The sequence below is a fragment of the Pristiophorus japonicus genome, chromosome 3 (genome assembly GCF_044704955.1).
Source record: "Pristiophorus japonicus isolate sPriJap1 chromosome 3, sPriJap1.hap1, whole genome shotgun sequence".
Lineage (NCBI taxonomy): Eukaryota > Metazoa > Chordata > Chondrichthyes > Pristiophoridae > Pristiophorus > Pristiophorus japonicus.
The window spans coordinates 225,989,839-226,009,512 of record NC_091979.1 but is presented as its reverse complement, the minus strand read 5'-3'; the positions used below and the strand labels follow the sequence as shown (position 1 = coordinate 226,009,512).

Sequence of the window (19,674 nt, the reverse complement as noted above, 5' to 3'; positions counted from 1 at the left end):
GGTGTGCCATTACACTACTAGGTGCATTCTATAGGCCACCACCTCGTAAGAAGGATATAGAAGAGCAAATTTGCAGGGAAATTACCGTGAGGTACAAGAACTATAGAGTAGTAGTAATGGAAGACTTCAATTATCCTAATATAGTCTGGGATAGTAATAGTGTAAAGGGCGGAGAGGGGGAAGAATTTTTAAATGTGTTCAGGAGAACTTTGTTAATTGGTATGTTTCTGGCCCAATGAGGAAGGTGGCATTGCTGGATCTGGTTCTGGGGAATGAGGTGGGTCAGGTGGATCAAGTTTCAGTAGGGGGACATTTAGTGAAAATCGATCATCGTATAAGATTTAGGTTAGCTATGGAAAAGGATAAAGAGCAATCTAGAGTCAAAATACTTATTTGAAGGAGGGCCAATTTCACTGGGTTGAGAACGGACCTGGCCCAGGTAAATTGGAATTAAAGATTGCCAGGCAAAATTGTAATTGAACAATGAGCTGCCTTTAGAAATATAGAAATTTACAGCGCAAAAGGAGGCCATTTCAGCCCATCATGTCCCATGTCCGCACGGCCGACAAAGAGACACTGACAGACACAGAGAGGGAGAGACACTGACAGACACAGAGGGAGAGACATACTGACAGAGAGAGACACACACTGGGGGGGGCAGCGGGCACCGTCCCAGCTCGCTGCAGTCGGTGAGTAGAAACGTAATTTTTTATTTATTTATTTTTTGATTGATTTATTGATTTTATCATTTATTATTGATGATGGCTCTTTATTTGTAAAAGTGATGTGTTTCATGTTTGTAAACTTCCCTCCGTGCCCCCCCCCCCCCAATCTCTCTTCCTTACGCCTGATTTCTAAGTGTAAGCAAGGTTTTTCTGAGCGTACAAAAATCTACACTTACTCCATTCTAAGTTAGTTTGGAGTAAGTTTTCGCTGCCTAAACTTGCAAAACATGCGTAAGTGGCCGGACATGCCCCCTTTTGGAAAAGAAATTTGTTCGAAAATGAAACTGTTCTAACTCACTAGAACTGGAGCAAACTAAATGCCGAGAATTGCAATTTCTAAGTTACTCCATTCTAAACTAGTTGCTCCAAAACAATAGGAGCAACTCAGGCCGAAACTTGACCCCATAGTCTTAGAATAAGGTGCCACCCATTTAAAACTGAGATGAGGAGAACTTTCTTGAGGGTTGTAAATCTACGGAATTCTCTTCCCCAGAGAGCTGTGGAGGCTGGGTCATTGTCTATCTCCGCCTTAAATATATTCAGATTTTTGAGAGGGAGTAAAGGGTTAATGTGAGCAGGCAGGGGAGCGGAACTGAGTCCATGATCAGATCAGCTATGATCTTATTGAATGGTGGAGCAGGCTCGAGGGGCCAATCCTGTTCCTATTTCTTATGTTTCTTGGGTAGAAGATTGAGAGAAAATTTGAGAGTTGTTCAATATCATGAGGGGTCTAGACAGAGTAGATAGAGAGAAACTGTTCCCATTGGCGTAAGGGTCAAGAATGAGAGGACACATATTTAAGGTGATTGGCAAAAGAACCAAAGGCGACATGAGAATTTTTTTTCGCAGCGAGTGGTTATGATCTGGAGTGCACTGCCTGAAAGTGTGGTGGAGAACGATTCAATCGTGGCTCTCAAAGGGGAATTGGATAAATACTTCAAGGAAAAAATTTGCAGGGCTGCAGAGAAAGGGCGGGGAATGACATTAGCTGAAGTGGGCTCGATGGGCCGAATGGTGGCCTCCTGTGCTGTAACCATTCTATGATTGCGGTGTCTGTAGATAGAGTATCTCTTCAGTCTTTTAATGCCAGTGCTGCTGTATATTCTTCACCAGTTTAGCTCAGATCTACTTTGTAGGACACTACCTCCTGATTGTAAGATTCACATTGAAACATCATATTGGTAAAGCCGCTTTACTTTTCTGATACCCAAAATATGGGCTAGGATGTTCTAATTGGAGTTTTATTGTTCTTTAATAAAATCTTGACTTTCAAATTGACCAGAATGTTTGAAGTACCTAATTAAATCTCTTTCACTGAATCTATGTAGTAAATGGTTTGGATTACTGAATCTCTAAGTAGAAATGATAATGGAGGAGCAAAATAAATTGAACATTTTGTCTTTCACCTGATCAAAATAATTTTGGGTTTAATGCATATTTCTAGGTTTCTGTTTCATGTGGAATACCGGATTTCAGATCAAGAGATGGGATTTATGCCAGACTGGCAGTAGATTTTCCCGACCTTCCAGACCCTCACGCTATGTTTGACATTGAATACTTCAGAAAAGACCCTAGGCCATTTTTTAAGTTTGCAAAGGTAAATATCACACTGATTCAGAAATTGTAGGAAACCTGCTGCAAAAATATATCCATTAACCTAAGGGATGAGAGACAGGGTCAGATATATAGAGAGCAAGAGAGACCAAGACAGTAAGGTTGGAACAGGGCAAGAGAAAGACAGACTGAGAAAAAGATACACAAAGAAAGACTATTAACCCATTTAACATTTATAAATATTGATCCACATTTAACATTTATGAACATGAACCAAGTGGTGCTTGTGCCTATACAGAGAGTTGTCCGGTGGCTGACTCTTCCTCCTTGATCTTTCCATTATCATTGATGCTATTGCCTGCTCCATTCTCGTTGCGTGTGTCTCCTCCGGTTATTCCAAGGCACTGCTTTCCTAGTTTCATACCTGTTGCGCTGTTGACTTCATACCTCCGCAAATGGTGTCTCCTGCTGTGCCCGCATGGTCAGCTCTGCATGTTACCCCTTAGTGATGTTTCCCAGGAGCATGGGGTCAGCTTCACATGTATGTTCACCACCTCCTTGATCAATTCCACAGCTATTGCAACCATCTCCAACTGCCTATTGCTATTAAGACATCTTTGAGCTAAAATTCCCTCCAGCTTTATGTTGGCACAATCAGTTTTGAATTGATCTCCTTCTTGACTGTTGCCACATGCTTGATCCGGAGATGTGGAGCATTGCATAATATCCAACCCTGTGCTCAGCTTTTCCTTCCACCTCCATGTGATCCATCCCCATGCGTGCTTTGTTTCACTTCCATAACATCGCCTGCCTCTTCCTACCTCTCCTTCTCCATTCAAACCCTAATCAAAACCTTAATCATCTCACGGCTGGACTTCTCCAATACTGTCTTTTCCAGTCTCCCTCCTTCTAGCATTCATAAACTACAAGTCATCCAAAGTGTCATGGCCCATGTCCCCCTCTGCATTAAGGAACATATCTCCATCTCCACTGGATTCCAGTGTCATAGAGTTGACTTAAAGATTCTCGTCTCCTTCAAATCTGTCCATGGCCTTGCCCCTCATATTTCCATCATCTCTCTCAGCTCTATGTCCCCACAGACACGCAACACTGGCCTACTTCACATTTCCCTGCTGCCTCCATTCCACCATAGGAAATGCTCCTTCAGGTATATTTCTCCTGCCCGTTGGAACTCCTTCGGCATCTGTTCTTTGGCTCTTCTCTCTGTGCCTATCAAACCCCCCCCCCCCAAGACCCCCTCTTCAATTATGCTTTTGCCATCCCCTGACCGTCTTTCTATTTTCCCTTTCTCCTGTTTGGTATCTTAATTGCTGTCCACTGCTTTGTAAAGCACTCTGAAACACCACTTGGTATATAATGGCTGCTATAGAAATACAAGCTGTCTCATGTTAGCTACTTTGACTGTTTGATTTGCTGAGGAACGGTGTGATCAGTTCAGTACTGCACCTCTTTCCATGAACTACCCTTTTTAGTAATATGGAACCAAATGTGATCTTGCAGTAGTTTAATTGCTGCTTTACTGGCTTTTAAATAATCTTCCACCAAACCAGTGTAAGCTCTGTCCTTGCGAAATGGAATGGGAATTTGCTGCAAAAATGTTAGGTGAAATGTTATTTAAAGAGGATGGAACCGACTGCTTCAACACTTGCACGTTTTAAGTTAGCTACCCAATACAATCTGACTTTCCAGAAGCATGCTAGGTTAAAAATGTACCACTGATGAAATTATGAATCAGGTGTTTAAGTTGCTCGGTTAGATATTAACACCAGAACTTCTTGCATTTGAGAGTAAATCCATGTGTTTTTCTTGCACAGGAAATTTATCCTGGTCAGTTTCAGCCATCTCTTTGTCACAAATTTATAGCCTTGCTGGATAAGCAAGAGAGGTTGCTTCGGAATTACACCCAGAACATAGATACTCTGGAGCAGGTTGCTGGCATTCGCAGGATTGTCGAGTGTCATGGTTAGTAGAGAATAATCTCTTGTCTAGATATTAAAATAACTGGATGCTGCTTCCCTTCCACTGCCGTGCCCCCCCCCCCACCCCCAACCAGCCATTACACATTCTCGCAAGCGGAAAACATTTTAATGTGTGTTTCCTGCTCTTAGTGAGAGCTAAATCCCATAGTAAAAGCAGCTCAGAAATCTAGCTGAAAAATACAAGTTGGGAAACGTGTTCAGCTCCTGTTAAACACACATTCTCTATGGCCTTATAGTTCAAGTACAAGGTTACACGGCTCCATTTGAAACCTAGCATTCCATGCCGCTTTGGCATGCATGCCTTCTATACTCTGTCGCTTCTCACTTGTGCTGGCGGGTGATAGCACATGTATGGAGCCAAGCTCTTTTAATTTGGTTTTGGGGAGTGGGCCAAGAAATGCTGACATTGTCTGGTGTTCCCTGCTCCTACCAAGTTAAATACAATGGAGTTCACAGCTTACCTAAAGAAGAGCCAGAGACCAGGAAATGGGAAAAATAAGAAAGAATTAATTTTTGTGATTTAAAAAAAAATCTGAAAATGTTATTTGAAGAAAGAGATTTTATGTTATATATGCTGAGGTAATCGTGTAAATTCTATGTGAAATGTTGGACCCCTTTGTTCTAACAGTGTTGGGGGAAACATTAACTTGAGTCTATTTGTAGCTTTGGATCCAAGCTAACCTTGCACACACTATTCTTACTACTAATAAATTTTTGTAAGAAATTTTTGTTGTTTAATTCTAAATGTTACTGTTGTACTGTTTTCTGAAATTTCTCTTTAGGCTCATTTGCGATGGCTTCTTGTCTGATGTGTAAATATAAGGTTGATTGTGAAGCAATTAGAAAAGAAGTTTTCAATCAGGTGAGATGGAAGCTGCATTTGTTCTGGGTGAAGCTTTGTTATAATTGGTCTTTTAAAGTGAGATCATTGAAAGAAACGTCTATTCTTGGATGTTTAATCAGGGGCTTGTTTCTCCTTTGCTTTACTGATAAGGAGGAGATGCACGTCCACTTTAAGTTTCCCCCTCTCTAGGAACCTGGGCAGGTAACTGTGTAGCTTTTGTGCTAACCACTGGGAGGTCTGCATGTCTGATCTTGGTTGATAATCCACCCACTTTTTCCTCTATCTGAGGAATTATCTGGTCACTGAATATAGAGACTTCCCATGTGGACAGTGGCAGCTGTCGAGCCACATTCTACCTGCCCTGGCATAGTGCACCAATATGCTGTACCACTGAGTTGTCTGAAGTTTTTATACCAGCACTAATTCTAGACCAATACATGCTTGTTGAGAAATGCGTGTGTCTAAATGAGCTGCATGCAGAATAGTTTGTAGTGTGGAACTAATTTGTGTATTCTGTACACCATCAGGTAGTTCCCCAATGCCCGAGGTGTCCACCTGATGTTCCTCTTGCCATTATGAAGCCAGATATAGTGTTCTTTGGAGAAAACTTGCCAGAGCAATTTCACAGAAGTATGAAGTATGACAAAGATGAGGTTGATCTACTAATTGTGATTGGATCTTCGTTAAAAGTGAGGCCGGTGGCTCTCATACCAAGTAAGAACCCCAACTCATTAATTATGTCCACGTTGAAGGCATGTGATGTTCAGGATGTATCAGAGTTTTTAATATAAATAGGGGAAAAAGTACAATTTGAAATCCTGAAAGCAAAAGGTCAACGACCTGAAACATTAACCCTACCTTCCCCTCTCCACAGATGCTGCCTGACATGCAGAGTGTTTCCAGCATTTTCTGTTTTAGCTTGAAATGCTGAAATTGAGTGTTCTAACATGCATTCAAAACAGTTCTAACAGTGTGACATAGTAAATAATGGGCTGTTTGGATTTGGCACTGAATGAACCATTTGTATTTCAAACATAGTGGTGACTTGGACTTTGGATTGTTTCCCGTAGAAGTTCAGCTTTTGATGCTCATTTAAAGTTGCACTTGAAGCTGGGGTTCTTTCTGTACTACATACTATATGGGAGTGCGTTCGATTTGTACCATGCTACGTGTGTTTTTGCAACCTTTAAATGCTTTGTGAACTGTTGGCCTTTGCACTCACTTTTTGAAGCAGAAGAGATCTGTGTGTTCTGTTTTTACCAACCTCAAATTAATCTTCTGTGTCAAGTTCTTAATCCAAAGATACTGGTGCAGTTGGCTAGGTGCTGGTCTTTCAACTCTTGGACTTGGGATTTCCAGTCCAGACTGATGGGATAAAAGTGTCTTCTGTCTTTTGACTGTAAGGGGTTTATATGAAATGAGTTTTGATAATCTCAAGCTTGTTCTACTTGGGCAGAGTCACACCCAATTTTCACCTATAATTTCTAATATCAGAAGGGAGAAGGGCCTCACAGGAAAGTGTGGGAAATGGGGATAATGTCACACTGGTGCAGTATAGCGTGCTGTTCTGAATGTTGAGACTAAGGACTAGATTTTCCATTATTTTGGCATACATAACGTCCACTTAACGTCCATTTTAACGCTGAAATGTGGTGTAACGCCCAGATAGCGCCCATTTAGCCACAAAATGGAAACTGACACCCATTTTTCGGACACTTATCGGCGAGTGTTACTTTCGCCATGTACGTATCACCAGGAAAAAATAATACCACCCGCCCACTTTTTTGGGGCGGAATTATCAGAATAGGCAAAACCAATGCCCATAATATTGTCCAGTGTTACTTTCGGCACCTAAGTATGAGTGATTCCCCGTTCTTGGACAGCAGTAGAGTGGGTCCTTGGGTGTTTGGACCGTAGGTGGCCTTGACTGCGATAAAGAATCCTTGCACATCATGGCTGTCGGCCAGCTGATGTATCTCCTGTGCTTTCTCCATTCACCACCTGTTCTTTAGGTCCCGGGTTTTTTGTTGGACCTCAGCCTTGAGCCGTCTGTAATGCTGCTTTGCTGCTCCCAAGTTGGGTTGTTGTTGAGGCTCAGAAATGTTCTGCGCTTGCGATCTATTCGCTCTTGGATCTCCTATCATTCTCATTGAACCAGTCTTTGTGTTTCCTGGTTGAGTGACCGAGCGTCTCTTCGCAAGCACTGGTTTTGGAGGCCTGGAGGACAGACCAAATGTTGTGGGCATTCTGCATCTCAGGGTCATCAAGGCGCGCCAGGTTAGCTGTGAGGCGCTGACTGTATAGGGCTCTCTTAGCTGGGTCCTTAAGTGCCCCGGCATTGACTTTTTAGCTGCCATCACCGCTTTGGGGCTATGTTGATGTCAATGATTGATCGAATTAGGCGGTGGTCCGTCCAGCAGTCGTCGGCTCCTGTCATGGCGCGGGTGATGTGCACATTCTTGCGATCCCTGGCTCGGACGATGACATAGTCGAGCAGGTGCCAGTGTTTGGAGTAAGGGTGTTGCCAGGATGCCTTGTATTTGTCCCTCTTGCGGAACAAGGTGTTGGTGATGAGAAGTTCATGTTCTAGACATTTTGTCAGGAGTAGGGTACCACCGGAGTTGGCTTTCCCTACCCCCTCTCTGCCGATTACGCCTTCCCAGAGGGCTGTGTCCTTGCCGACCTAAGCGTTGAAGTCACCAAGGAGGATCAGTTTGGGCAGGGATTTTTCGAGGCTGGAGTAAAAACCCTCTTTGGTCTCATCTGTTGCATTGAGTGTTGGGGCTTACGCACTGATGACTGTGGCGCACTGGTTCCAGGATAGGGTGAGTCAAAGAGTCATGAGGTGTTTGTTAACCCCGCAGGGGGAGTCCTTGAGGCGGTCGACCAGCTTGTTTTTGATGGTGAAACCGACTCCGTGGAGGCGATGTTCTTCCTCTGGTTTCCCTTTCCAGAAGAAAGTGAAACCTCCACCTTGTTCCTTGAGCTGGCCTTTCCCTGCCCACTGGGTCTCGCTTAGGGCGGCGATGTTGATGTCAAAGCGTCTAAGTTCCCGGACAACTATGACAGTGTGGCGTTCCGGCCTGTTGCTGTTGGAGTTGTTCATGAGGGCCTGACAATCCAGGTCCCAAACTTCATGTTAGAGGAGTGGAAGATGCCTGTGCTTGAGTTCTTTTAACGTGGGGTGGTCGTTGCACACCGGCCACCACACGAGCTTAGCTGAGCAAGGTTTAGATCCAGTAGCAAAGGGGTCCGAGACGACTGGAGATCAGGCACTGCTATATGGGCCTAGTTGCCTACGGCAAGATGTTGGTCGCAGGCTCGGTCCTGAGTAGCGCTCTTGATGGTAGGTGGTCCGAGGCTTGGTTGGGGGGCGGCATTGGGAGGGTCAGTGGCCCACTGGGGTTCAGCGTGGGAGGTCAGGGGGGGTCATAGCCATAATGCTCACCACGTGTTGGAGGGGGAGAAGAGGCCAGGTTACCAGTGGGGCAGGAGGGTCCCAGATGTCGCCATTGAGGAGGAGGTCGCCTGTCGCCGCAGGAGATGTTCCGATCGGCAGGCTCCGGTTGTTGCTGCAGGAGGCCTCGGTCGTCGCCGCAGGAGGCCCTGCATGATACACTCACTCAGCACATCTGGGCCCGTTGGAAGGAGCACTTCAAAGATCTCCTCAGTCAAGACTCTGCCTTTGACCCGAGTGTTCTCGACTTCATGCTGCAGCAATCAACCCGCCACCATCTCGGCAAAACTCCAACACTGCACAAGGTACAAAAAGTCATAAGACAGCTTAAAAACAACAAGGCTACGGGAGCGGATGGAATCCCTGCTGAGGCACTGAAGTACCGCTTCGGATGCCCCCAAAAGTTCGTCACCATCCTCCACCTGCTCCACGACGACATGCAGGCCTGGAACCTTACCAGTGGGTCCATTACAGACCCAATCCACGTCCGAACTAGTGTCAAACAGGGCTGCGTCATCGCCCCAACCCTCTTCTTAATCTTCCTTGCTGCCATGCTCCACTTCTGTCAACAAACTCCCCGCTGGAGTGGAACTAAACTACAGAACCAGTGGAAACCTGTTCAACCATCGCCGTCTCCAGGCCAGGTCCAATACCACCCAACCTCTGTCCTCGAGCCATAGACGCCTGCGTCTGCACACATACAGAGGCTGAACTCCAGGACATAGTCGACATTTTTACTGAGGCGTATGAAAGCATGGGCCAAACACTAAATATCTGTAAAACAAAGGTCCTCCACCAGCCTGTCCTCGCCACACAGCACTGTCCCCCAGTCATCAAGTTCCACGGCGCGGCCCTGGACAACGTGGACCATTTCCCATACCTCAGGAGCCTCTTATCAACAAGAGCAGGCATTGATGATGAGATTCAACACCGCCTCCAGTGTGCCAGTGCAACCTTCGGCCGCTTGAGGAAAAGTGTATTTGAAGACCAGACCCTCAAAACAGCCACCAAGCTCATGGTCTACAAGGCTGTAGTAATACCAACCCTCCTGTATGGCTCAGAGACATGGACCATGTACAGCAGACGCCTCAAGTCGCTGGAGAGATACCACCAACCATGTCTCCACAAGATCCTGCAAATCCCCTGGGAGGACAGGCGCACCAACATCAGTATCCTCGGCCAGGCTAACATCCCCAGCATTGAAGTACTGACCACACTTGTTCAGCTCCGCTGGGCAGGCCACATTGTTCGCAAAGCAAGCGCTCTACTCGGAACTCCTTCATGGCTAACGAGCCAAAGGTGGACAGCGGAAACGTTACAAGGACACCCTCAAAGCCTCCCTGATAAAAGTGCAACATCCCCACTGACACCTGGGAGTCCCTGGCCAGAGACAGCCCTAAGTGGAGGAAGTGCATCCTAGAGGGCGCTGAGAACCTCGAGTCTCATTGGCGAGAGCATGCAGAAAACAAGCGCAGGCAGCGGAAAGAGCATGCGGCAAACCAGTCCCACCCACCCCTTCCCTCAATGACTATGTGCCCCACATGGTTCTTGTATTGGACTGTTCAGCCATCTAAGAACTCATGTTAAGAGTGGAAGTAACTCTTCCTCGATTGCTAGGGACTGCCTATGATGACGATGAATATCACCCAGTGTTACTTTCGGCATGTAATTAATGCCGAGATTCAATAATGCCGACTGCCCACCTTTTTTTGTCGTAAAGAACACATTTGCCAAAACTAGCGCCCAGTATATCGCCCAGCGTCACTTTCAACACCTTGCACACATCTCGCCCACAATGTCGCTCGTCGAAAACATTGCTCTGAAAAAGTTGGAACAGTTCTGAACGGTGTGGGCGCCATTTTGCAAATCGCAGGCCGCTTCATTGAAAAGGCTGCTTCAACTTCGGGGGAGTTTGGATTGATTCTGGAGTTCTTCTCGGGTGAAGTGACCATCTGAACAGACATCTTTTCATACTGTGGACGATTGGGTTTTACTGTAAGTGTCTTTTAGTGTGGTAATTTATTGCTTGTGAACAATCGGCATTATACTTTTATTGGAATGGGGCCAGCCATTTCTCAGCCTGCATCCATTACTACGCAGATGCTGCAGAGTGCAAATGGCACAACGTCTAATCCCCACAGCGTTATGTGCCCAATCTAAGAAGTGTCCGACTGAGGAGGAGGTCCAGACCATACACACCCCGCACAGGGAGAAGCGGTCTTAACCTCAACTTTTCCGAGAACACCTGCCTTCGGAGACCGCGCTTCCATAAAGTGGTTATCGGTAGACTGGGTCTTTACTCGTTGGAGTGTAGAAGGATGAGGGGTGATCTTATAGAAACATTTAAAATAATGAAAGGGATAGACAAGATAGAGGCAGAGAGGTTGTTTCCACTGGTCGGGGAGACTAGAACTAGGGGGCACAGCCTCAAAATACAGGGGAACCAATTTAAAACCGAGTTGAGAAGGAATTTCTTCTCTGAGGGTTGTGAATCTGTGGAATTCTCTGCCCAAGGAAGCAGTTGAGGCTAGCTCATTGAATGTATTCAAATCACAGATAGATAGATTTTTAACCAATAAGGGAATTAAGGATTATGGGGAGCGGAAGGTAAGTGGAGCTGAGTCCACGGCCAGATCAGCCATGATCTTGTTGAGTGGCAGAGCAGGCTCGAGGGGCTAGATGGCCTACTCCTGTTCCTAATTCTTATGTTCTTATGAAATATGGCAGCTCATCAGGGCAGATCTGCAGCTTGCCAGCGCCTTCAGGACATCACTGTCATTTTACACGTCCGGTTCCTTTCAGGCCTCCGTGGTCGACATTTTCCCCCATCTCTGCATGCCACACATTGCTACATTAGACAGGTCACGCACGTAGCATGGACTTTATCAGCTTCTACCACATTGCTAAGTTCCCCAAGCTTCAGGGAGCAATACAGTGTACTCACATCGCCATGCGGACACCTTCTCAGGAACCAGAGGTTTTTCGCAATACAAAAGGATTTCACTCCCTGAAGGTCCAACTAGTTGTCGACCACAACCAGATAATTGTGACAGTGAATGCCAAATGTCCGGGCAGCTTAGATGAGGCTCACATCCTGCGTGAGAGCGCTGTCGCTGACATGTTTACCAATCAGACACAAGGACAATACTGGATGCTTGGTGACAAACAATATGGCCTAGTCACCTGGCTGATGACCCCCCTGCCTGACGCCCACACCGAGGTCGAGAAGCGATACAACGAGAACCACACGCAATGTGGCCCAGAAAACAATTAGTGTGCTTAAGCAGCGCTTTAGATGCCTGGAGCACTTGGGAGGGTAGCTACAATACAACCCTGATCAGGTAGCTCAATATGTGGTTGTGTGCTCCATGCTGCACAATCTAGCTATCTGGAGGGGACAAGAATTGCCAGAAGGGACTGAAGGTCCACCTCAGGAGAGAGAGGAAGAGGAAGATGAGGGGCTGGATGCTGACCTCGGGCCAGACAATCAGGCTGACTATGCAACCATCCCCACGACCCCTCCAGACCGCAGGAAAGGGCCCGTGTTGGCTACGTAGCTGCAAGACACTTGCGTCAAGAGCTCATAAATGAGCGATTTGCCTGAAAGAATGTTGCTGTTACTGACAAAGCTGACACACTAGTATGTGCAGCTCATAGAAACAGAAAATAGGTGCAGGAGTCGGCCATTCGAGCCTGCACCACCATTCAATAAGATCATGGCTGATCTTTCACCTCAGTACCCCTTTCCTGCTTTCTCTCCATACCCCTTAATCCCGTGAGCCATAAGGGCCACATCTAACTCTCTCTTGAATATATCCAATCAACTAGTATCAACAACTCTCTGCGGCAGGGAATTCCACAGGTTAGCAACTCTCTGAGTGAAGAAGTTTCTCCTCATCTCAGTCCTAAATGGCCTACCCCTTATCCAAAGACTATGTCCCCTGGTTGTGGACTTCCCCAACATCGGGAACATTCTTCCCACATCTAACCTGTCCAGTCCTGTCAGAATCTTATACGTTTCTATGAGATTCACTCTCATCCTTCTAAACTGCAATGAATAAAGGCTCAGTTGATCCAGTCTCTCCTCATATGTCAGTCCAGCCATCCCTGGAATCAGTCTGGTGAACCTTTGCTGCACTCCCTCAATAGCAAGAATGTCCTTCCTCAGATTAGGAGACCAAAACTGAACACAATATTCCAGGTGAGGTCTCACCAAGGCCCTGTACAACTGCAGTAAGACCTCCCTGCTCCTATACTCAAAACCCCGAGCTATGAAGGCCAACATACCATTTGCTGCCTTCACCGCCTGCTGTACCTGTATGCCAACTTTCAATGACTGATGTACCATGACACCCAGGTCTCATTGCACCTCCCCTTTTCCTAATCTGCCACCACTCAGATAATATTCTGCCTTTGTGTTTTTGCCCCCAAAGTGGATAACCTCACATCCATATTATACTGCATCTGCCAGGGATTTGCCCACTCACCTAAAGTGTCCAAGTCACCCTGCAGCCTCTTGGCGTCCTCCTCGCAGCTCACACCGCCACCCAGCTTAGTGTCATCTGCAAACTTGAAGATATTACACTCAATTCCTTCATCTAAATCATTAATGTATATTGTAAAGAGCTGGGGTCCCAGCACTGAGGCCTGCGGCACCCCACTAGTCACTGCCTGCCATTCTGAAAAGGACCCTTTTATCCCAACTCTCTGCTTCCTGTCTCCCAACCAGTTCTCTATCCACGTTACCCCCAATACCATATGCTTTAATTTTGCACACCAATCTCTTGTGTGGGACCTTGTCAAAAGCCTTTTGAAAGTCCAAATATACCACTTCCACTGGTTCTCCCTTCTCCACTCTACTAGCTATATCCTCACAAAATTCCTGAAGATTTTCCAAGCATGATTTCCCTTTCATAAATCCATGTTGACTTGGACCTATCCTGTCATTGCTTTCCAAATGCGCTGTTATTTCATCTTTAATAATTGATTCCAACATTTTCCCCACTACTCATGTCAGGCTAATTTTCCGTATTCTCTCCCTCCTTTTTTAAAAAGTGGTGTTACATTAGCTACCCTCCAGTCCATAGGAACTGATCCAGAGTCGATAGACTGTTGGAAAATGATTACCAATGCATCCATTATTTCTAGGGCCATTTCCTTAACTACTCTGGGACGCAGACTATCAGGCCCTGGGGATTTATTGGCCTTCAATCCCATCAATTTCCCTAACACAATTTCCCGCCTAATAAGGATATCCTTCCTTCGTGAAGACAGAACCAAAGTATTTGTTCAACTGGTCTGCCATTTCTTTGTTTCCCCCATTATAAATTCACCTAAATCGGACAGCAAGGGACCTACGTTTGTCTTCGCTAAACTTTTTCTCTTCATATATCTATAGAAGCTTTTGCAGTCAGTTTTTATGTTCCAGGCAAGTTTCCTCTCATTCTCTATTTTCCCCCTCCTAATTAAGCCCTTTGTCCTCCTCTGCTGAATTTGAAATTTCTCCCAGTCCTCAGGTTTGCTGCTTTTTCTAGCCAATTTATATGCCTCTTCCTTGGATTTAACACTATCTTTAATTTCCCTTGTTCGTCACGGTTGAGCCACCTTCCCCGTTTTATTTTTTACTCCAGACAGGGATGTACAATTGTTGGAAGTTCATCCATGTGATCTGTAAATGTTTGCCATTGCCTATCCACTGTCAACCCTTTATGTATCATTTGCCAGTCTATTCTAGCCAATTCACGTCTCATACCATCGAAGTTACCTTTCCTTAAGTTCAGAACCTTAATCTGAATTAACTGTGTCACTCTCCATCTTAATAAGGAATTCTACCATATTATGGTCACTCTTCCCCAAGAGGCCTCGCACAACAAGATTGCTAATTAATCCTTTCTCATTACACATCATCCAATCTAGGATGGCCAGCCCTCTAGTTGGTTCTTCAACATATTGGTCCAGAAAACCATCCCTAATACACTCGAGGAAATCCTCCTCCATCGTATTGCTACCAGTTTGGTTAGCCCAATCTATATGTAGATTAAAGTCGCCCATGATAACTGCCATACCTTTATTGCACGGATCCTTAATTTCTTGTTTGATGCTGTCCCCATCCTCACTCCTACTGTTTGGTGGTCTGTACACAACTCCCACGAGCATTTTCTGCCCTTTGATATTCTTCAGCTCTACCCATACAGATTCCATATCATCCAAGCTAATGTCCTTCCTTACTATTGCGTTAATTTCCCCTTTAACTAGCAACGCTACCCCACCTCCTTTTCCTTTCTGTCTATCCTTCCTGAATGTTGAATAACCCTAGATGTTGAGTTCCCAGCCTTGGTCACCCTGGAGCCATGTCTCCGTGATGCCAATGATATCATATTCATTAATTGCTGCTGTGCAGTTAATTTGTCCACCTTATTAAGATAACTTCTCGCATTGAGGCACAGAGCCTTCAGGCTTGACTTTTTAACACACTTTGCCCTTTTAGAATTTTGCTGCAATGTGGCCCTTTTTGATTTTTGCCCTGGGTTTCTCTGCCCTCCATTTTTACATTTCTTCTTTCTATCTTTTGCTTCTGCCCCCATACTACTTCCCTCTGTCTCCCTGCATAGGTTCCCATCCCCTGCCATATTAGTTTAACCCCTCCCCAACAGCACTAGCAAACACTCCCCCTAGGACATTGGTTCCGGTCCTGCCCAGGTGCAGACCATCCGGTTTGTACTGGTCCACCCTCCCCCAGAACCAGTTCCAATGTCCCAAGAATTTGAATCCCTCCTTTCTGCACCACTCCTCAAGCCACGTATTCATCTGAGCTATCCTGCGATTCCTACTCTGACTAGCACGTGGCACTGGTAGCAATCCTGAGATTACTACCTTTGAGGGCCTACTTTTTAATTTGACTCCTAGTTCCCTAAATTCAGCTTGTAGGACCTCATTCCCGTTTTTTACCTATATCGTTGGTACCCAAATGCGCCACAACAACTGGCTGTTCACCCTCCCTTTTCAAAATGTCCGGCACCCGCTCCGAGACATCCTTGACCCATGCACCAGGGAGGCAACATACCATCCTGGAGTCTCGATTGCGGCCACAGAAACGTCTATCTAGTCCCCTTACAATCGAATCCCCTATCACTATCGCTCATTCTTTTTTTCCTCCCGTCCTTTGCAGCAGAGCCTCCCACGGTGCCATGAACTTGGCTGCTGCTGCCCTCCCCTGATGAGTCATCCCCCTCAACAGTACCCAAAGTGGTATATCTGTTTTGCAGGGGGATGACCGCAGGGGAACCCTGCACTACCTTCCTTTCACTGCTGTTCCTGTTGGTCACCCATCTCCTATCTGGCTGTGTACCCTTTACCTGCGGTGTGGCCAACTCACTAAACGTGCTATTCACGTCATTCTCAGCATCGTGGATGCTCCAGAGTAAATCCACCCGCAGCTCCAGTGCTGCAATGCGGTCTGTCAGGTGGTGCAGGCATCAATGGTGGGCATCACCTTGGTGCCAGTTAATGTTTTAGTTGATTCAAATTAAATGTAATTATACCCTTTCATGTTAAGGAATCACCAGTGTGTAAACTATCTTCGACAATGCGCAACAAGGTTATGTTGAATAAAAAACATTTAATACGACCATTGGTCTGAAATCATAAGCATCACCACCCCCATCCCACTTTTTCGACCATCGCCATCAATCAAATGGTCAACATGTCCAGCAACACAGAACACAAATGCAAACCAACAGGGTGACCCCTCCCCCCATACATTACAACAAATTGCATACACCGAGATGGAGATATAACAAAGCCATCACCTGCGGACATGCACCTCACTTTCCTTCCCCCCCGCTCCCCCCCCCTTCTTCTCCCCGCCTCTACCCCTTCCCCTCCTCACTCCACATCTCCTGGCCGAGGAGCTCCTCAGGCAGTGCCTCATTGGGGGGGGGGCAGAGCCGGTGGTTGCACGGATACGGGAGCGGGGGGGAGTACAGAGGTGATAACATTCTCGGATCTAGAATCAGGATCTTGCCCCTACCTCTCGTGTCGTTGGCACTGGGGGTGCGAAACCTAGGGGTGGAGTGCCGTGCTCCGGGACCACTGGGCGGCATGAGCCACGAGTGTTCCTGGCTATTGACTCCACGGCCTCCGCCATCCGCGGAACGTGCTCCATCATAATGCCGGTGATGCTGGCCAGCATTCGGGATATGCCCCCCCATGCATGTAGGATCTGGTCACCTATGTCTACAGTCCTCCTGGACAGCTGTACAAACTCTCCGCTCTCATCTGGTGCTCGTGGAGCAGATCTGCCACGTCCACAAAATCTTTTGTGGGGTCGGCGCTGTCCTGGGGATACCTGAGGTGCCCTGTGGCGAGGTGCTTAGGCCCAGTACCTCCAGAGTGGAGGTGGAAATGGCCAGAGGAGCACTAGATGGCCTTAGGGTGGAATGCCTTCTGGAGCCTGGCGATGCAGACTCCTCAAAGTCTGCGCTCTAATCCATGGAGAACAGACCCAGCTGATTGATGGGCGAGAATCGGACTTCCTCAGCACCAGATGTAAGATAGTCCTGCCCCGCGCCCCCCATCTTCTGGCCTTTGTGGTTTTGCCTTGGGACGTGCTGCTGGCTGAGCTGCAAAACACAAATGAGGTTATTAGAGGAGAAGGGGGTGTTAGGGTCACAAGGTGAGTCCAGCACTGCACACATGACAAAAGCACCACCGCTATCAAAATTATCACGGACATTACATTTCATGACCACCAACGCATTCTGCATTGCATTGATTCTCATGAGGCCAGCATTATTTATAGAACACTTTTAGAAACCATCTATCATACATTATTGTTCAGATGAGTGGGTGTGGCATCTACTGACTTTACATTACGCAATGGTGTATACTTTGCTCACGTGGCATCACTTCAGGATCTGCAGCTGCCTGCGTGGCTGTTCGGAGGTTGTTCCTCACGAGTGCGAGTACCCACTCCTCAATGTCATTGAGGTCGCTGGTGGCCCCCCCACCCGTTCGCCTCTGCTCGGACCTATTCATCGAGAGCTTCTTCTGTAAAAGGTAACAGGACGACATGGCTTGAGATCATTGTATGATATCATTGCTAGGTATTGTCACAGAGACTGATATAACACACAAACCGACAGATGTAATCATGATTATGATGATAATTATCATTCTTTACCTAAAGACGTGCACCGTGACCGCAGGCTTTGAGTACAACATTCCCGGTAAAAGTGAAAGACCTCACATCTGACAGTCACTCATGACTTACAAATCAAATTATATAAATACATAAGTACCTGTAAATAAATGTAATACTTGCTCTTGCGGATCGGACAAGGTTGTTCCATCGCTTGTGGCGTTAGTTGCCCTCACGCACCTTGTTGGTCGTCGACGAGACCACCTCTGCTATCTCGACCCATATCTTCTGGTAGGCCTTGGGGGTGGGCTTCCCATGCTCTCCCTGTGCCAAATCACCCCAGCGTGACTGGACCTCCTGCATGAGGGAGGCATTAGCCTCGTCCGAAACCCTCGCTCTTTTGCGTCCTCCGATGTGCTCCTCTCCCAGCTCACTGCTCTCGCCAGTGTCGGTCTCCACAACATGCTTTATCGCCTCCTCCACTTCCTCCATTATAGGCACCAAATTCAGGAAAATTTCTGGCTGGTAACAGCTAAAATTTTTGGCACAATTTGCTATAAAGCTCTCCACTCTCCCTCCTTCCTCCCAAAGCAGCCACACCACACCCACACACGCCTTCACTCCCTCCCGGCTCCCCCTCTCTCTCTCTCATGCGCATGTAATGATGACCCTTGACCTCCTGAATCGCGGGAATCAAACGTTGCCATGCCGTTGCTACAGATGACAGCACTTTACGGCAGAAGGTCAGAGATTTAACGCAACGCCCATTTCAGATCGATCGCGGTAACGCCCACTTTTTAAAATGGAAACTGGGGGCTTTGAAAATGGGCGACGAGCCGGCAATCTGAAATCCCATTTTTACCGCCCATGCCGGAAATAACGCCCACTTTTGGGCGATCTAGCCCTAAGGAATGTTGTTAATGCAGATTGAAGAGAGATTTACTCTGCTGACATTGGGAGTCTGAGATGACTGTAAACCAACAACTTAATGAACACAGAATTCACAAAAATATAAAAGTTCAAATATATGCTCCAAACAAATATTAACAAAAGTAACTTGATTTTGTTTGCGTGAATTGCTAATTGGAAATCTGTCTCATTTCTTACTTTTCAAGAGTTAGAGAAAGTATACCTGTGGTAGTTATCTACGCACTTCTTTGTTTTTGATAATGCTGTCTGATGTGTGCTTGTGGAAGCCATAGATTGCAACTCTGCATGTGTTCTTGATGGTGATTGGTGTGAGCTGTTGATGGATGTGAGTACTCCTTTTCTGAATGTGAGTACTCATGTTGTGGATCAGTTCCATGAGCAATGGTTGCCACTTTTGAGCATTTGGGCAGTGCTTGTTGTGCCGTTGATCCCTGGGGACTACCACAGCTGGAGGTGAAATGTGTCCCGCCTTCGCCACATACACGTTGGCAGCAGATAGAAGTTCAGTTTCTTGTTGATCTCCTGCAGTTTGGCCCTGGACAGGTGAGTCAAGACAAAATAATCCCCTTAGAAGGATCCCCTTGGAAGGAGTGATCATAGCATGATTGAATTTCAAATTCAGATGGAGGGTAAGAAAGTTGGATCACGAACCAGCGTACTAAGCTTAAATAAAGGAGGTTATGAAGGTATGAGGGCTGAGTTGGCTAAAGTGGATTGGGAAAATAGATTAAAGTGTAGGACGGTTGATGAACAGTGGTGTACATTGAAGGAGATATTTCACAACTCAAAATATATTCCAGGGAGGAGGAAAGGGCGTAAGAGAAAAGATAGCCATCCGTGGCTAACTAAAGAAATAAAGGACGGTATCCAATTAAATGAAAGGAGGGAGAGAGAAAATGGGTAATTATAGACCGGTTAGCCTGACATCAGTAGTGGGGAAAATGTTGGAATCAATTATTAAAGATGAAATAGCAGCGCATTTGGAAAGCAGTGACCAGATCGGTCCAAGTCAGCATGGATTTATG

General features: G+C 46.3%; 1 protein-coding gene across 3 annotated transcripts in view; it reads left to right on the top strand.

Moving 5' to 3' along the window:
- Positions 1-19,674, top strand: part of sirt1 (sirtuin 1) — a 57,922-nt gene that overhangs the window by 19,681 nt on the left and 18,567 nt on the right. For all 3 annotated transcript variants that reach the window (XM_070876340.1, XM_070876342.1, XM_070876339.1), the window contains 4 exons: positions 2,170-2,322; positions 4,115-4,262; positions 5,062-5,141; positions 5,651-5,837. In XM_070876340.1, the coding sequence (XP_070732441.1) occupies positions 2,170-2,322; positions 4,115-4,262; positions 5,062-5,141; positions 5,651-5,837 (568 nt within the window). The remainder of the gene's footprint in view (positions 1-2,169; positions 2,323-4,114; positions 4,263-5,061; positions 5,142-5,650; positions 5,838-19,674) is intronic.